This window comes from Oryzias latipes, chromosome 18, assembly GCF_053564925.1.
Source record: "Oryzias latipes strain Hd-rR chromosome 18, Olatipes_Hd-rR_3.1".
In the NCBI taxonomy this organism is placed as follows: domain Eukaryota; kingdom Metazoa; phylum Chordata; class Actinopteri; order Beloniformes; family Adrianichthyidae; genus Oryzias; species Oryzias latipes.
This window is the reverse complement of record NC_136254.1, coordinates 35,388,404-35,405,253: the sequence shown is the minus strand read 5'-3', so window position 1 is coordinate 35,405,253 and position 16,850 is coordinate 35,388,404. Positions and strand designations below refer to the sequence as shown.

Genomic DNA, 16,850 nt, shown 5'->3' with positions numbered 1-16,850 from the left:
GTGCTTCACTCTGGTTTGATGTCATTAAGTTTAACCTAGAAGGCACACGGGAAGCTGGTCTGTCACTGATCTGGTTCATGTGAGCCACTTACAGAGCAGGAAACAGGTTTTTTAACAGTGTCCTGGAAGTGAGCTCCCACTGAGCATTTTGTTCCTTTGCAGCAGGTATTATGGGATGTTTGACGGGAACCCAGACACCAAACAAAGGAGTTTGGTTTCAGGTTATGTGCTGTGATCCAGAGTTCTTCCTTTGTTTGTCGTATCCTGTAAAACCATTAAAGCTAATTTCCTCTGGTTTGTTTCCTAACTTAAAAAAGGTTAGGAACCATCACAGACATCAAACACATTTACAGCTAAACCTTATATCTTAAAATACTTTATTACAAATGAAATAAATATTTACTGATAACATAGGATGTTATGAAATCCTCTCATTTGTCAGTTCAATGCTGATAGTTAATTGTTGCTTTTCTAAAGGGCTAAATTCCTGTAGAAAAACCTGTTTTACTGTAAGTTTGATGTTTTCAGATTTAATTTAACATAAAAAAACAGTTTCTCATTTTCTGTTAATGTGACACCAAAAACTAAAGTATTTATTATTTTTCCCTTTATTATGGAACTGAGGTTGGGATGCAGAAATGTCCACCAAAGAAAATTCCAAAAAGAGAAGGAGGAAATTATGGAGATTCAGGAGAACGTAGTGGTTCAGGTTCCAACAGGTCTGTGGGTCAAAGTCATGGAGGAGACCATCAGGGTTGGTCCGTCCACATCCACCCATCACTCTGGACACCAGTGTCCAGACTGACTTAAAGCCTTTTTCAACACAACTTTCCTGTCCAAGAACAAAGTCTCAGTCACTACCACTGTCACTATCTTCCTCCTCTTCCTCCTCCTCTTCCTCCTTCTTCTCTGTTTCTTCTACCAGTCCTGAGAAGAAGTCGTTGTCTCCAAGCGCCTTCTTGGAGAGAGACTTCATGCGTCCGTCTTTCTTCTTTCTCTTGCGGTAGTCGCTGACCGTAGTTTTTTGCAGATTGGAAATCTCCCAGAACTTGATGAGCTGGTCGTGAGCGCAGCTGACCAGGAACCGGGAGTCCCAAGACTTGTTGATCTCCTCAATGGGTTCCCCAACGTGCTGCCCAATGCAACCGATGACGCGGTTCGGAAGGAGGTTGATGGCTCTGGTGGGGGACAGAGACATGAAAGGAAAAGATTGACTTCAGTCTGGACCCCGTGGGAGAGCGTTCTACCACAGACAGCAGTGATGTGGATCCAGTCAGGGCAGAGCAGCAGGACTCACCGGATGTACCCGTCCATAGAGGCGGTGCACATGATGCTGTCTGTGATGGGGACGATGCAGTCCACCGACTCGGCCTTGACAGCGAAGCGGTCGCTGGTGGCTCCGAAGCCGTTCCAGTTGAAGATGTAAACCGTTCCCTCACTGGAGCCGCACACCACCTTCTTGCCCCGCTTCATCAGCGCCACAGAGGTCAGGTCGCCACTCTGGAACTCGGAGAGCAGCTCAAACCGCCGTCTCTTGATGTTGAAGACGCCCATGGTTCCATCCCCGCTGTGAAAACACGGCGTTGGGATGAGATGCAAGAGCTCTACTGCCTTCTAGATGGATTAAATAGAATGATCTCAATGCTGTTTGACGAGCTTCAACTGCTTCAAAAGCTTCAACTGCTTCAAAAGCTTCAACAGCCTTAGCAGATTAGTTGTATTCCAAACATTTTGTCTCTTCTGATTAGTTTTCAGATGGAAACTCTTGAAATTCCAAATTTAAGACCACTTAAAAGCAAAAAATCCTGTTTTCCGGAAAATCTTTACAACTGAAGCACTAAAATTAGGAGGAAAAGTGGGCGTGGTCTTACAAGATTTTAGACAAAGTTTAATCAACATATCTCCTGCAGATCTAAACCACCAGCTGTTTCCTCTGATAATCTGTTTGGTTTGGCAGGAAAAAATAATAAAAAAATCTAATAAGGTAAATCTATGTTATGAGCCAAAGAAAATGCTAAACGTGCATTTATGAACGCTCTTTTAGCATATGGTGTTCACACTGGACCGTTGCTACCCGATACGAGCACATGTTCCCACAGTTTGAGGAGTCTTGGTGTGAAATGTCAAAGCGGTGTAAATCTGCTGAATCTCATTTCAGGTTTCTTCTTTCTCAGCTCTATTCCCATCTATGAAACACTTGGTGTCATAAAATTCCGAACGGACATAAACCGCAATTATGACACAGAAAATCAGAAAATCAGGAAATCTTCCAATCGTATGCTTTGAAGGTCGGACGTGGGGGCCAGCAGGCTCCACCTACTTTACTGAGGTGTCTGATTGGTCCGTCTTTAACTTGAACAATTTGAACTACGCCCTGGGACAGACTGGTGACCTGTCCAGGGTGTCCCCTGGCTTTGCCCACAAGTGACCGGGATAGGCTCCAGCAGCCCCGTGACCCCGAAAGAGATAAAACGGAAGAAAATGAATGAATTTGAACTACAGAAAAGAATATGAAAACAATAATAGGTATTATCAAGGAGATGTTAAAAAAAGGTAAAAATGGTTCTTGTGAGCAATAGAATGACTAAGTAACAGCTGTTTGTTTCTCTGTAGGATTTTGGCTTCTTGGAGCCACTTCCTGTTTGGACCGCCAAGGGGAGGAGTCACTCAGTCCAGTTCAAATATACACCAAATGGTTGAAACTGATTCAGCCAACCAACAAATCAGAACTCAAACCAGCTCAGTCACAGCCGGTCACATGACCGGGTCATGTGACCGGCTGTCAGGAGCTTCTGCTGCTCCGGTCACCTGGTTGTGAGAAGGATCCTCTTGGCCTGGTCCACAGCGATGTCACTGATGTAGTCGTCGTGGTGCTTCAGGTCCATGAAGGCCTCTCCCTTCCTCATGTCCCACACCTGGCCACAACGAAACAAACCCATATTGTTGCCATGACAACCCTCCATCAGCACCAGGAAGGAGAATAGAGCTGATTGTAGGAGATGGGAGATAGAAGGAAGATCAAAGGTGGACAGGGGGGGCTTTAAAAGCAGCTGATGTTGGGAGAAGCATGAGAAGAGGCAGAAAGGAGAGAAGCAGGAGAACAGGAAGGGTGAAATGAGGTGAGGACTGGTGGGAAAGTGTTTTCTCCTTTAGGACCAGAAGACTCCCAGACTCCGTGTTCCTGACCTTCAGGGTCCCTCTGTCATCTCCAGTCGCCAGGATGTTCTCGTCCACCAGCAGCAGACTGTTGATCGCGGCGGCGTGCGCGCCCCGGATCCGCGACACCAGCTGGCCCCGCTCCACGTCCAGCTGGTGGACCGCCTTGTCTCGGGACACGCTAAACAGCTTTAGCCCGTCCGCCGAGAAGCGCACCTGGCGGCAGGACTTCAGGTGGTGTCCGGAGGACCACAGCTCCCGGGTCTCCCCCTCCGTGCACGAGTAGGCGTACGCGTACACGTCCCCGTCCACGTCCCCGCACACCAGCACGTCCCTGCTCGGGTGCAGCGCCACCGTGTTGGCGATCGCCTCCAGCCGGATGTCCTCCGGAGTCTCCCGAATCTTCGGTCCGACCGGCTCGTCCGCATCTGAATCTGCCGGTTCTGGCTGGGAAAGGTCCGGTTCTGAGTTCGTTTCTGGAGGATCTGTCTGCTCAGACCCGGTGGCAGCGTGCTCCGGGGGCGCCGCCATGTTTGTTTGGTGATTTTCTTCTTCTGCGCTGAACAGCTGCACAGGACCGGCGGGGGGCGGGGTCTCTGCTGCCCCCTACAGGACGGTGTGGGTACCGGATGTTCTCGGGCTGCCAGATGTTTTCGGGGTCCTTCGACCAATGATGACGTCACACTATTTGATTGGCTGTAAGTTGCCACGACCAATGAGTTAACGTCGCTAAGTTTTTTTTAAAACTTTATTGACAATTGCGGTATCATACATTAACAATGACATCAACGTTAACAACGAACAATAACAATGTAATGAATATTGCTTCGAAGATCAGTCACCATTGCCAAACATAATATATTAACATAGAAAATAAAGAATAGAGGGGAAAAAAGAAACAATGAACATAACACACAAATAAATAAAAACATAAGTAAAATAAAATAAAGGAACATAGAAAAAATCTAAATAGTTAAGTTAGGGGTACTCATGAAGTTTGTATTTCTGAACAAAACTAAGCAATTTCAAGCCATTCTTCTTTTTCATATAATGAAGTGATTGAAAGTAAAAACAGAGCTCTTTATTAAATGTTATAAAAAGTGGTTTGGTCTTCAAAACTTGACCTCACCAAGATGGCGGTGCTCTCCTCCCATGAGGAACCACGTGATGTCTCCTCTAGTGATATAACTCATTGGAAGGACCCTGAAGGACCCCGAGAACATCTGGCAACCCGAGAACATCCGGTACCCACAACGGAACGCGCACAGGAGAATCCAAGGGCTTACTCGGAAAATCACTGTCTGAAAAAACAGTCAGTGTTTGGAAAACAAAAACAACAACTTTATTACTACCTTTTACCCCCCCCCCCCCCCCCAGATAAAAATATAAAAAAAAACATCAAAGTATCAAGAATACAATACGAGGGAAACAATTTACAACATTTATCATTATTCAGAAAATAGGGTAAAAAACAACACAGATTCCTCAATATAAAGGGAAAATGCGTTTCATTAATCAACAACTGCAAATGCAAAATTATTTATGTAATTTATTCATGTAAGTTTTAATTATTTAGTTCACTGTTTTCTGTGTGAACAATTAATTTTTTTTCTAAATGTAAGTTCAATTTAAATGTCTTTGCTTAATTCTTTTCACCGTTTTATTGCTCTCACAGAAATGCGTTGTCCCTTCAGTTTTGTTGGGAATAAAACCTTTTTTTAACACGAAAAGTGTTTAGATTAAATGCAAACATTATTCTTAAATTATATCATAGCATTTTAATAAATGGACATTTAAAAAAAAGTTATTTAATTTTATTTCCAATCAGTTTCCTCTATTAACATCATATCAAATGGAAAGCATGAAACAAACTTCTCACAAACCGATGAGTGAAGACTGATTCTAACTTCAATGTGTCGTTACTTTTCAATCATATATTTCTATTTGATAGATAAGATAATATAGATAAGAGAGGACTTTATTGATCCCCGGGGGGAAATTGGGTTGTCACAGCAGCCAAAAACAAGAAAAAAATAACAGTTGGAAAAGTACGAAGAAACAAGTAGCAATGGGTAAGAATAAAAATAATACAAGAGTAAAAGTACAGGTCATAAATAACGGATTAAATAAGGCCATAAATAACAGCAGCGGTTTCATCAGTCCTAGACGGTGTTGTTGAATAGTCTGACTGTTGTTGGGATGAAGGACCTCCGGTAACACAGCAGTCTCTGGCTGAACGAGCTTTACCTTTCCTTAAATAATGTGTGATTTTCATTTTAATTTGTTATTGAAATTATTCCCAAAAATCTGTTTCCCAAAAATGTTGGTTTTTCAAAGTTCAACTCTACCTCTGCCATTTTATTTTTGAAACTTAACAAAAATTGACAATCATTACATAGAATCACACAAAACAGGACAAAAAGAAAAGAAAACTAGCTTATTACTATTAATTACACACTTAAAAAGGAAGGGTAGCAAAAAGGGCATCACCAATAATTAAAAGTTTTTAAAACCTTTGAATTTGAGATTTTTTACTGGATTCATCGTAGTTTTTAATTTCAGAGATAACAGGGGTATTCCAGGAAGCATGTTTAAACTAGCCTGACTTTAAGCCTGAACTCTGGCTGAAATCCGCCTGAACTTGCTTACTCTGGGTAAGTCGGTTCCAAAACACCGGATATGAGTTGGCGTAATTACGCTCCACTTGGTAACCCTGGGTTAATGCACGTGCACAGCAGGTACATAAAGACATTCTCAATGGATCGCCGATTTCCAGAGTCACCATGGAAACGCGTGGAAAAAAAGAAGGCGCTATACTTCAGTGAGACGGAGTCTGAGGTTTAAATGACAGCGTATGAAGATTATAAGTCCATCAAAAAAGTAACACGGCTGCATCATCAAAAGAAAGAGTTTCTGCTTGGAGAAAAATAACGGACAAAGTAAACGCACGGACTTCTGATCTTATTTCCATTTTCATGTGACGCATATGTATGTAACTTATCCAATTTTGCCAACTTAAATGAATTACTTCTATTGGGAACAAGTAATTGAGTTAAATTTATTCAACCTCATTTCACATCTATAAAACTCAGTAATTTTTGTACACCTCATATTTACATGTTTATCTAACTAAATGTCATCTTACTCAAATTCAATGAATCTTTTTTCCAACTTAATTAATTATGATTCTTGAACTCTCACATGTCTACGTTTGAGACGGCAGATATGCTAATTTTTATAATAATTAAAAGGACGGGGAAAAAAATTGCACGGAGTGTATACCTTCATTAAATAATTATATGTCGTTATAAGTGCAGCTAAAATGGTAGGAGTGCTATATAAACTCATCATCCTCTCCTTCTCTCTCCCTCATGGTGCAGAGACGTAAGCTTAGTAGGACAAAATAACTCGGCAAAACACAGTAAAACAGCTAAAACAGCTAAACAACTAAACACATTTTGTAAAAAACCCACACTTAAACCCAAATCTGTCCAGACAGGCAAAGGGAATGACATCCCACAATCCCTTGTGGTGCCAATCTAACAGCAGCACCAAAGTTACACCTACTTAATTGAATTAATTTGAATGAAAGGAAAATAATTGTCTGAAAACTACGTGTTATTTTAAGGTGACCTAACAAAAAATGATTTATCTTAACTGAAGCAAATAATGAAGTTAGATCAAAGTATAAAGTTTATCTTTCCAACATCCATATGTGGTCTTATCACCCTCTCACGGTGGAAAAAGTATTATCTGAGCTTCTTCATCCACTAAATCATCTTCAAATGGACACACCATGCTGCTTCACCTCTCTGAAAACAAACTAACCTTCAACTAAACCTGCTCCAGACCAGGGGCCTGTTTCTGAAAGGAGGTTCAACCAACTCTGAGGTTAAACTTGAACTCTGAGTTGGTCAATCGAGAGATTAACAACTCTGAGTTTTCTGTTTCAGAGCAGCTGATCCGAGTTAGATCAATCAACTCTGAGTGGACTGATTCGGAGTTAAGCGTGCGCACCGCGACTATAAGAAGCCATTATCAATGGAGCGCAGATATTACGAGTCACCATGGCAACCGTGAAAAAAAGAGGTCTGCGTATTTTTCGCCAGCTGAACTTGACGTGCTGCTGCAGAGTTACAGTGAATATGAGCACATATTCCAGAAGAAAAGCAACACCGCTGCATCTGCAAAACAGAGACAGCGTGGAAAACATAGCTGCTCAAGTTAATGCCTAAGTTTGCATTTAAATCATTGTTATAAAATATTGACTGTAATAACTTTTTAAATAGCGTAAGGAGTGAAATAAAAAATGGTGATATTTAGGTGTACTTTTGAAGTGTTATTCCTGGTGTAATTGCATGAAATGCTGCATAGTGTACAGAACCAATCTGGGGAAAAATGCATTTAACGTCGGTAATGTTTAGAGGACTTTATTGTTAACCTTCCCATCTTGCAAACATTGGTCAGTTTAATATTAATACATGCAATTGTGTTTTTAAAAGTGAGCTTTTGTCTACCCTTGTATTGATCAAGTGGTACAGGTTTATATGGGATTAAGAAAGTAAGCAGTGCTGGCAAATTGTGTTTCCAAAAAGTAATTGTTACATTAATCTAATTCAATGTCCCTGATTTCATTTTCATGTAGATGCAATCCTGCAGGAATTAAAAGAACATGGCAGCAGCTAAAAATGAAGTATAAAAACATAATTCAATCAGGTCAAATGTGAGCATGTCATGGATGTAGGCTTTGTTGACAATATTTGACATATGAAACATCTACATAGCAATACCTAATGTTGTTTTCATTGTATATATGTAATTGACTGCAACGAAAAACGGTAACGCTCAAACAAAAACGTATGAGGAAATGACAAAAAATCGAGTCTAGGTCTCAAAATCCTCGCACGACGTAAATATAATTCTCTATGAATGAATGCAGCCTCCTCGTCTATTGGGTCCTCCAAAAAAGGACAAGCCATTCTTGTCACTTAGACCGTCTCTGTGTGACGGAAATGTGGGCAATGAAGGTTAAAGCGAAAAATACCGCTTCGTCTTTAAAAAGGGGAGGGGACCGGCAGAAACCTTGAGTTTGGAGAATAACCTAACCGCTCCCGACCAGGTTAGGTTCACAGCATAAGTAACCATGGACACTGACTCAGAGTATAAGTTACCTCTCTTTCAGAAACGGGTTTGACTTACTCTGCTTTCTCTGGTTTAACAAACCTCCCATTCTGAAACGGAAAACCCAGGGTTTCCCTGATTTCAGGGTTAACGCACTCAGAGTTTACACTTAACCTCCTTTCTGAAACAGGCCCCAGGTTATGTTTAGAGCATGAGTTGCCATGGCAACTTGACCTACCCTGAAACATACCTCCATTTCTGGAACCAAAAGCTGAGGTTATCAACTTCTTTAGCCTCAAACTTACCGTGGGAGCTAGCATAACCTGCTTTCTGGAAAAAAAACCCAGGAGGAAGGGTTTGTCATTAGTATTCTTTAAATAATGGTTTGTCTTTGTGTTGTTTCTTCAGCCAGCTGCTAGACTTTGCGTTACTGTGATTGGACAGCTCCAGCCAATCAGAGGGGAAGCCGGAAATGACGCACAGACGCCAAAATGGCGTCAGATTAAAAAAACCTCCAGAGATTTCCCCCCGTGAGTTACGTTTTTAACATCTGTAAACACAATTTAATGGTTTTTAGTTGATATTATGATTCTATAAGATAGTTTCAGACTCTTTACGGCGCAAAACCGTTTTAAAAAACATTAATTAACAAAAGGATGAAAAGCGTCGTTGTGTTGTTTTTGTCTGTTTTGTTTGAATTCTTTGAATACATGTCGCTTTGGTGTTTTAATTTATCGTGTTTGACAACAGAAAAAAAAAACGCAATAATGTATTATATATGAAGATAAAGGGTGTTTGTTTAATTTTGCTGGATGATCACTTTAGACAGCTTCAAAGAACGGCGAAGTTCAAAAACTTTATTAAAATCTAGTTTTTGGACAAACCCGGAAGTAACAGGACCTGTTTTTGTTCTGTATTTTGAGTGTCCGGTGTTTCGGCGCCTTCGCTTGGCGGTGATTCTGTTTTAGCTGCAGAAGTAAACAGACTTTGTTTTGGCGGAGCTAAGCGTCGTTGTCCTGGCAACAGCAGCATCCGCACGCGGCGGCGCCAGGCGCTCAGCTGCCGTAAACAGGCCGATCAGAGCCGCGAAACACCCGCAGGAGCTTTAAGACCGGCCGGATCGGACCCAGGAGGGAGACCCGAACCCAGAGGTGAGTCTGGAGGAGAACTGGAGTCTCAGTCTGAAAGGAGGTTTATGAATATGAAAGTAACAAAAATATAAAAACTGACATAAGAGATTCTCCTGACAGATTGCATGACAGCGTCAGTCCATCTTATTATTTTCATTCTTTACCTGAATCCTCCTTTTTCTCTATTTTTCTGGTTTCCAGATGCCCCAGAAGGACGAACAGGCCATAGACCGGGCCAGAAAGGAGAGGAGACACAAGGATGAGGAGCGAGGAGGCGGGGCTAAGCCGAGGGGAGGGAGGAGGGCAGCTTCAGAGGGAGGTGAAGGGAGCGAGGAGGCGAGGAGGCTGAGGTGGCGGATCAACCAGCTGGAGAATGAGAAAGTGACGCTGACGGCGAGCCAGAACCAGGAGGTGAGAGGAGACCATGGCGGCAGCGGCGCCCCCCTGTGGATGCTTCAGCGTTCCTCTGTGTGCTCGCTCAGGTGTGCGGCCTCCAGGCGGAGCTGACCCGCCTCCGCTCCTCGCTGGAGCGTGGCGAGGCCCAGAGGGCGGAGCTTCAGTACCAGCTAACTGTGAGCCGCAGAGACGGGGAGCGGGCAGCGGAGCTGAGCAGAGATCGAGAGGCGCTCGCAGGTACCAGAACCAGAACCGGGGACACGGTCCGGGTTTCCCGTTGAAGTGAAGCGTTCAAAAAGAAAACCGGGTATTTGGCTTCAGGTTCTGGTTCGACTCCCTCCCTCCCTCTCTGTTTTCCACGTCAGAGCGGCTGCAGCAGACGGTGGAGGAGCTGCAGACGGCTCTGCACATCACCCGACGGGCCAGGGACGAGGACCAGCATGCTTTGCAGCTGGAGCTGGAGGAGCGCGACCGTCTGGTCCAAAGCCTGGGCTCCGAGAGCCAGAGGCTGCACGGCCTGCTGCAGGTGAGACGCAGCTCCCCAGAACCAGACTCCCAACCGGTTTCTGAGGACTTTACTGGTCCGGTTTCACTCCCGACTCCTCTGTGATGTTCGAGCCCGGTTCATCTCACAGAGAAGAGGCGGACCGTCTCCTGTAACTAGACATCAGCAGAGTCCAGATACGGGTTTTCCCTCCTACCTGGACGGAGGAGAACCTTCTGGAGGTTTCTCCTCCTTTAAGCATAAACGTCCTCACAGGCTGTCTGAGCACCAAAAGGTTCAAATCTGCAAACTTCTCTGTTTTCCAGTGAAATAATAAGTCATTTTGGTTTCAAACCAGCTTCCTGCTGACTGGTGTAGATTAAAAGTCAAAGGTCAAAGCGGTACACGTGTCAGTGGGATCCTGTGATGGACTTCAAACGCTTCTGCCTTCAGGAGCAGAAGGAGGCGCTGCAGGAGTCTGAGAGGAGGATAATGGAGGTGGAGAGAGAGAGGCAGAGGGAGGTGGAGCTGAGTGAACGGCGAGCCGAGGAGCTGAAGTTCCTGACGGGGAGAGAGGAGAGGATCCGGCGGGAGAAGGAGGTGCAGGAGGCGGAGGGAGGAATCCCACAGGTGCAGCAGGAGCTGGGCTCAGCGTGTGTGTGTGCAGGTGTCCGACCAGAGGGTGACGTGTCTGGAGTCCGGGCTAGAGGCGGAGCGAGCGGCTCACCTGGAGTCAAAGTTCAACTGTGAGGTCATCCAGGTGAGGAGCATCAGACACACCTGGACTGTCCTGAGGAGCGCCAGCTCAGCTCTCTGCCGTCCCATCACAGCTGCGGCTGCAGGACCTGGAGGCGGCGCTGGCGGCGGAGCGGTCCAGCCAGCAGGAGGCGCAGCAGAGGGCGGAGCTTCTGCAAGCTCAGCTCGCTGAGGCCGAGCGAGCCTGCAGCCTGCAGACGGAGAGGAGCGGCAGGACTGAGCGTGCTCTGCAGCGGTGAGCGCCGCCGCGTCCAGCCCCTGCAGGAAGAGAGCGCGGCGTGACGGCTCTGCTGTCCACAGGTTACAGGACCAACGCCGGCAGAGCGAGGCCGCTCTGAGCGTCGCCATGGAGACGGAGAAGACCAACAGATGTGAGCTGGAGGCGGAGAGAAGGAAACTGGCCACGTCACAGGCTCTGCTGGAGCAGGTGAACCACCACCCAGAACCAGACTAAGTCCGATCCAGGCTAAGCCGGATCCAGTCTAAGCCCGGATCCAAGCAAAAGCCGGATTCAGGTTAAACCCAGAATCAGGCTAAAATTAAACCCTGATTCAGGCTAAAGTAAACTCAGATTCATGCTTAACCTGGTCCAGCCCGGGTTTGAAGGCGGCGTGTTTTCCACACAGACAGACCTTTTGCTCCTAAAGTTCTCCTCTTGAGTCCAGGCGGTCCAGCGTCAGTCTGATGCAGAGGAGGCCTTCACGAAGTTCATGCAGGGGATGACAGACACGCTGCACCGACACAGGAGCACGGCTGAGCCCACACCACACCCCACAAAGGATGATGGGAAACGGAGTCCCGCTGAGCTCCTGCAGCTGCTGGAGAGCACCCTCTGCAGCTCCCAGCACAGCGTGGAGGAGGCCCACAAGGAGGTGAGTCCTGCAGCTCCCGTGGGTCACTGGGTCCCCTCATGTGATCCGGATGCTTCTTCTGCTGCAGGTCCAGGATCTTCTGGAAGCCTCAGAGAGAATCCGGCAGGAGAAGGAGGCTCTGCTGCTGCTGACCGCCAACCAGAAGAAGCACCTCCATGCAAGTGCAGCTCCACTTTGTCAGGACTCTGATGTGCAGACAGGACGAGTCAGAATTTCACAGTAAAAGCCTCCTAAACATTGAAGGCAAACATCTAGATGCTTCTGGGCCTTTTCACCTCAGAAAAACCTGCAGCTCCTTCCGGAGGTTTGGAAGAAGCTGAATGGCTGAGGAGATGATCCAGGAGGTGGTTTCAGAAAAACAAAACCACACTTTAAAACAACAAACATGTTCAGAAACTCAGAGAGAAGCTTCAAACTTCTCTGATTTAAACTTTAAAATATTCCTGCTCTAGTTGAGTTTTTCCTGCTGCAGCCTTTCCAGCGTTTGATCTTCAGTTCAGGAATAATCCGGGTCCCTGGTTCTGCAGGACCACCAGCAGCTGTGTGCGCAGCTGCAGGAGGACGTGACCCGTCTGCGCCAGCAGAGCTCTGATTGGTCGATGCAGCTGCAGGGCCTGCAGGAGGAGCTGCAGCGGGAGAAGGAGGACAGGAGAGCAGAGATGCTGAGGATCAGCGGCAGCCGCCAGCAGGAGTCAGAGGTGAAGGTCCGGCCTCTGTGCCGCCCTGAGTCCTGCTCGGGGATCCTGAAGGAGTCTCTGTCTGCTGCAGGACCGCCTGTCCTCCCTGCACCGTCTGTACCAGCGCCTGCTGGCCGGCTGCGTGCTGCTTGACCAGCCCCAGAGCATTCTGGGAGACTTCACCTGGGAGGAGCTGTGTGATGTCATCGGCGAGCAGGCGGAGCGGCTGACCTCTGACCTGCAGAAGGCCAACACTCAGGTGAGAGGAGAGGAAGCAAAGGGACCCAAATGTTTAATTTGGTCGACATCAACAGACCCTGAATGAATAAACTCGACGTTTTCCTGTGCAGACGGCAGAGCTGCAGCGTCTGTGTGAGCAGAGGAGCCTGCGTCTGCGCGCTCTGCAGCGCAGCCAGGAGTCCACGCTGAAGCAGCTGGAGGAGCGGCTGAGGAGGAGGGAGGAGGCCTGGAGGAGACGCCACGCCCACACCCAGAGCCGGCTGCAGGTAACAGGCCGGGAGAGCTCAGGGGGCGGAGCCTCAGCTCTTTTTTGTTTGTGTTTCTGTTCAGGTTGTTGTTTGTCGTCTGCTGCTTGTGTCTCTCTGATGGTTTGTGTTTGTCCAGCTGTGTCGCTCTCGGCGCGATGCCCTGCAGGACCACGCCTCCTCTCTGGAGCAGCGCTGCTGCTCGCTGACCTCTGACCTCTCCCGCCTGCAGCAGGAGGCCTCCTCCTCCCTCCTGGCCGTCGCCCTGCTCTCCGGTGCACTGAGGCACGCCCACCGCCGGCTGGGCGCGCTGGGCGAGCAGAAAAGACTCCTCTGCCGGCGGCTGCTGGAGAACGAGCAGCTGGAGCAGGAGGTGAGGAGGCTGGCAGGAGCTCTGGGAGGAGACGAGGAGGAGGAGGGAGGAGAAGGGCGGGCTGTGAGGCGGTGGAGGAGGAGCGTGTGTGCCCTGTTGGCAGTGAGGAGGTGGAGCCTGTTGGGTAGAAAAACACAGGTGGTGTTTCGGGTGGAGGGAGGCGGAGCAACAGTTGGTGTGTGTGCTGACTCTACGGCGAGCGCCAAGGGTCAAGACTGCACAGAAACAGGTGAGTGATGGACGCTTTTATTTTGAAAGGGAGTGACTTCTCCTCGCTCGGCCGTGTTTGACAGCAGCGTCTTTGTCTTGTTGCAGACAAAGATGGCGTCTGCGCGCGCTGGCTTCAGTCTGAACAGCTGTGGTCCAGCGTCCTGTCCTCCATGGCTGACCTGCGGGGGGCGCTGATGCACGCCGGTAACCACACGCTGGCGTGACGGCCATCTGCATGCTTCACAGACCCATGACAGTAAAACCCGTCTCTGCCTCTGACCCGTAAGGCTCCTCCCCTTCGGTCCTCATCCCAGCTGCTCGCTCGGGTTTGGCCCGCCTCCTGGATCACCTGTTCAGCCAATCAACTTCCTCTGGCCTGCCTTTGGTTGAGTCAGACCAGAACTCGCTGAGCGACCGTCTGAGGCGACCGACGCCGACGCGGCCCGACCCGAAGGTAACTGAGCAGACGGCTGAGGGGGAGGGGTTACGCTCACTGACCTGTCTGTGTTAAACCCCGCCCACCGCCAGGCCCTGGTGTCCACGCTGCAGCAGCACTTCCTGCTCTTCAGCCAACGGCTGCACTCGGCCGAGGTGGAGAGGCGGAGCCTGCGGCTGGAAGTGACCAATCTGAAGAGAGGACTGCGGCGGGAGACGGAGGCGGCGAGTAAAACCGTGAGGACGCGCACAAAAACACACACGGACACGAAAACACACACATGCACAAAAACTAAGACACAAAAACATACACAAAGACACACAGACACAAACACACAAAAACACGTACATACATAAACAAACATACACACAAACACAAATCACACACAGATATAAAAATACAAACAGACACACACGGACACAAAAACAAAGACAACAATGTGTGTGTTTGTCATGTGAGTGTGTGTTTGTCATGTGTGTGTTTGTCATGTGTGTGTGTGTCATGTGTGTGTTTGTCGTGTGTGTGTTTGTTGTATGTGTGTTTGTCGTATGTGTGTTTGTCATGTGTGTGTTTGTCATGTGTGTGTTGTGTGTGTGTTGTGTATAAGCAGGTGTCGGCGCAGCACCTCCCCAGCGTGTGGGCGGAGCTCCGTCAGGCCCTCAGCAGAGAACATGAAGCTCAGACTTTGATCCAGGAACAGACCAATCAGATGAGGGCTGTGCAGCAAACCACACAGGTACGCTCTGGCACGCCGCCGTGTTCGGACACGCCCCCTCGCCGCCCCTGAACCTGCGTCTGTCTCCAGGAGCTGTCTGAGGCTCGGCGGGAGGTGAGTCGCAAGGAGCGCACGCTGAGGATTCTGGGTAATCATCTGTCTGAGGTCCAGAGGCAGAAGAGGCAGCTGGAGGAGCGTCTTCATCGCGCCGAAGACGAGCTGAGAGACGCCAGCAGGTAACGTGAGAGGATGAAGGTCAGGTGTTCAAAGGAGACCCAACGTCTACCACATTCAGAGGTCAGATGATTGATCAGCTGACCTGAAGGGTCCAGATGGAGAAACTCTTGAACGCGTTCAATTACAACCAAATAAATGACTCTTAGAATCCCAGTAATACTAATAATTCCAGAAAGTTCACTGTACTTTAATGGATTTATTATTTTAGTAACAAACAAGCTTTTCTCCAGATCAAAGGTGAGTTTACTTTGACCCAAATGGAACAGAAACAGACTTTAATGGAGTTGAGTCTGAGAGTAAAACTATAAAACCGCCGTAATCCAGGATTTAATCCCAGACGTCTGTCTCTGCAGATGTCGAGAAGGTTTGATCCACTGCATGGAGGCTGCAGAGACGGCCTGCAAGCAGGTGAACGTGCACACACACACATGCACACATGCACACACAAATGCACACACACATGTAGACACACATGCACACACATATGCACCCACACACATGTGCACACACATGCACACACACACATTAACAGCTGATAGTCGCTCTCTGTTCTTTAGGTCAGAGAGAGTCTCCTCCAATCACAGCACTCGCTCACAGCTAAGCCCCGCCTCTTGATGCTACGTAAAGACCAAAGTGAGCTGGGTGGATCAGAGAGCATCATGGGAACTGCTGAGAGGAGCGCCTGCCAGGTGATGTGGGGCGGAGCCCCTCCTGTTTCCTGGCTTTGCTCCGCCTCTCTTGTGTCTTAACCGTCTCCATGGCTCCTCCCCCCCACCGCAGAGCTTCCTGTCCGCCGTCTCCCAGCTCTGTCTCACCTGCAGCTCCAGGATCGATTGGCTGCAGCAGGAAGTCTCCGCCCACCGCAGTCACGTGGCCGCGCTGCGTGGCGAGCTGCAGGACGCCTGCCTCAGAGACAGCCTGGCCTTCGTCCCTGTACGACACCCTCTTCCTCAGGGTCAGGTCAACATTCCAGTTTACCAAAATAAAAGCATCTGTGTTTGTGTTTCAGCTGGGAGAGTTTCCTGAAACATCAAACTCCTCTGATGGAGAAAAACATTCACCCAAACAGTGAAGAGAGTTCCCAGACCTGAATAAAACAAGCCCCGCCCCCTCCCCGAATCTCAATGCAACCCACCTGGATGGAAACCATGGAGACAACGCCAAAGCAAAACGAAAGGACGGGTGACACGCAGAGGGAGGAGCCGTTTCCATGCCGACGCATAAATCATGTGAAAGATTGTGAAAAGTAAACGTGAAGAACAGAGGAGAATGGAAATCACTTGAACAGATCTTCTCCATCACAGCTGGATGCAGTCCAGGTGTTTGTCTGTCGTCATGGTTACGATGTAGCAGCTAAATGAAGTCCAGGTATTAAAACTTTGTCTCACCTGGAGACTTTAGAATGTCCTTCCTGAAGGAAATAAATGTGAAATTCTTCTTCAATTCTCTTTAAAACACCACATTTTAGTAGTATTTTATTTATTTCTAATGTACTTTTTCATGTTTCTATGATGGATGTCAAATGTAAACATCTCCTTTCACCTCCTAAATAAAATCTGTAATTCTGAAGAACACATAGATCCTCATGGATCAGAGGATGACGGTAAACTGCCTCTGTGCCTTTGAGCAGAACACAAACGGGTCATCCAGGCCTCCACTCTGCCTCTGGGACCTGAACCAGGATTCTAACCCCAAACCTCCTGGGGGTTCATCCATAGATGGTGGGGTTCATCCTGGATGGATGGCTGACCGCTACACAACGTGGGTGGAGCAATCTCTGGTCAATAAGCCCCTCCCACTTG

At 47.7% G+C, this 16,850-nt stretch overlaps 2 protein-coding genes across 6 annotated transcripts; one reads left to right on the top strand and one right to left on the bottom strand.

Annotated features, from left to right (window-relative positions):
* Positions 1 to 360: 360 nt before the first annotated feature.
* Positions 361 to 8,704, bottom strand: wdr55 (WD repeat domain 55). Of its 2 annotated transcripts, XM_078935711.1 has the most exons (5): positions 8,583 to 8,704; positions 3,187 to 3,762; positions 2,809 to 2,915; positions 1,298 to 1,567; positions 361 to 1,178 (listed from the first exon to the last, which is right to left on the bottom strand). In XM_078935711.1, exons 1-5 carry the CDS (start codon positions 8,595 to 8,597, stop codon positions 851 to 853), a joined length of 1,296 nt encoding a protein of 431 aa, XP_078791837.1. In that variant the 5' UTR covers positions 8,598 to 8,704; the 3' UTR covers positions 361 to 850.
* On the top strand, positions 8,684 to 16,622 carry ccdc171 (coiled-coil domain containing 171). Of its 4 annotated transcripts, none has more exons than XM_023966356.2 (24): positions 8,684 to 8,807; positions 9,304 to 9,428; positions 9,609 to 9,818; positions 9,890 to 10,040; positions 10,169 to 10,329; positions 10,741 to 10,887; positions 10,955 to 11,047; positions 11,118 to 11,278; positions 11,344 to 11,470; positions 11,709 to 11,915; positions 11,983 to 12,072; positions 12,443 to 12,613; positions 12,684 to 12,851; positions 12,943 to 13,098; positions 13,217 to 13,679; positions 13,766 to 13,864; positions 13,948 to 14,114; positions 14,189 to 14,332; positions 14,707 to 14,832; positions 14,902 to 15,047; positions 15,402 to 15,456; positions 15,606 to 15,737; positions 15,829 to 15,981; positions 16,058 to 16,622. In XM_023966356.2, exons 3-24 carry the CDS (start codon positions 9,609 to 9,611, stop codon positions 16,118 to 16,120), a joined length of 3,390 nt encoding a protein of 1,129 aa, XP_023822124.1. In that variant the 5' UTR covers positions 8,684 to 8,807; positions 9,304 to 9,428; the 3' UTR covers positions 16,121 to 16,622. The 4 variants fall into 4 exon arrangements, with proteins under 4 accessions (XP_023822124.1, XP_011485471.2, XP_023822125.1 ...); XM_011487169.4 differs by having other exon boundaries at positions 9,201 to 9,428; XM_023966357.2 differs by having other exon boundaries at positions 8,692 to 8,807; positions 9,307 to 9,428.
* Positions 16,623 to 16,850: the final 228 nt, after the last annotated feature.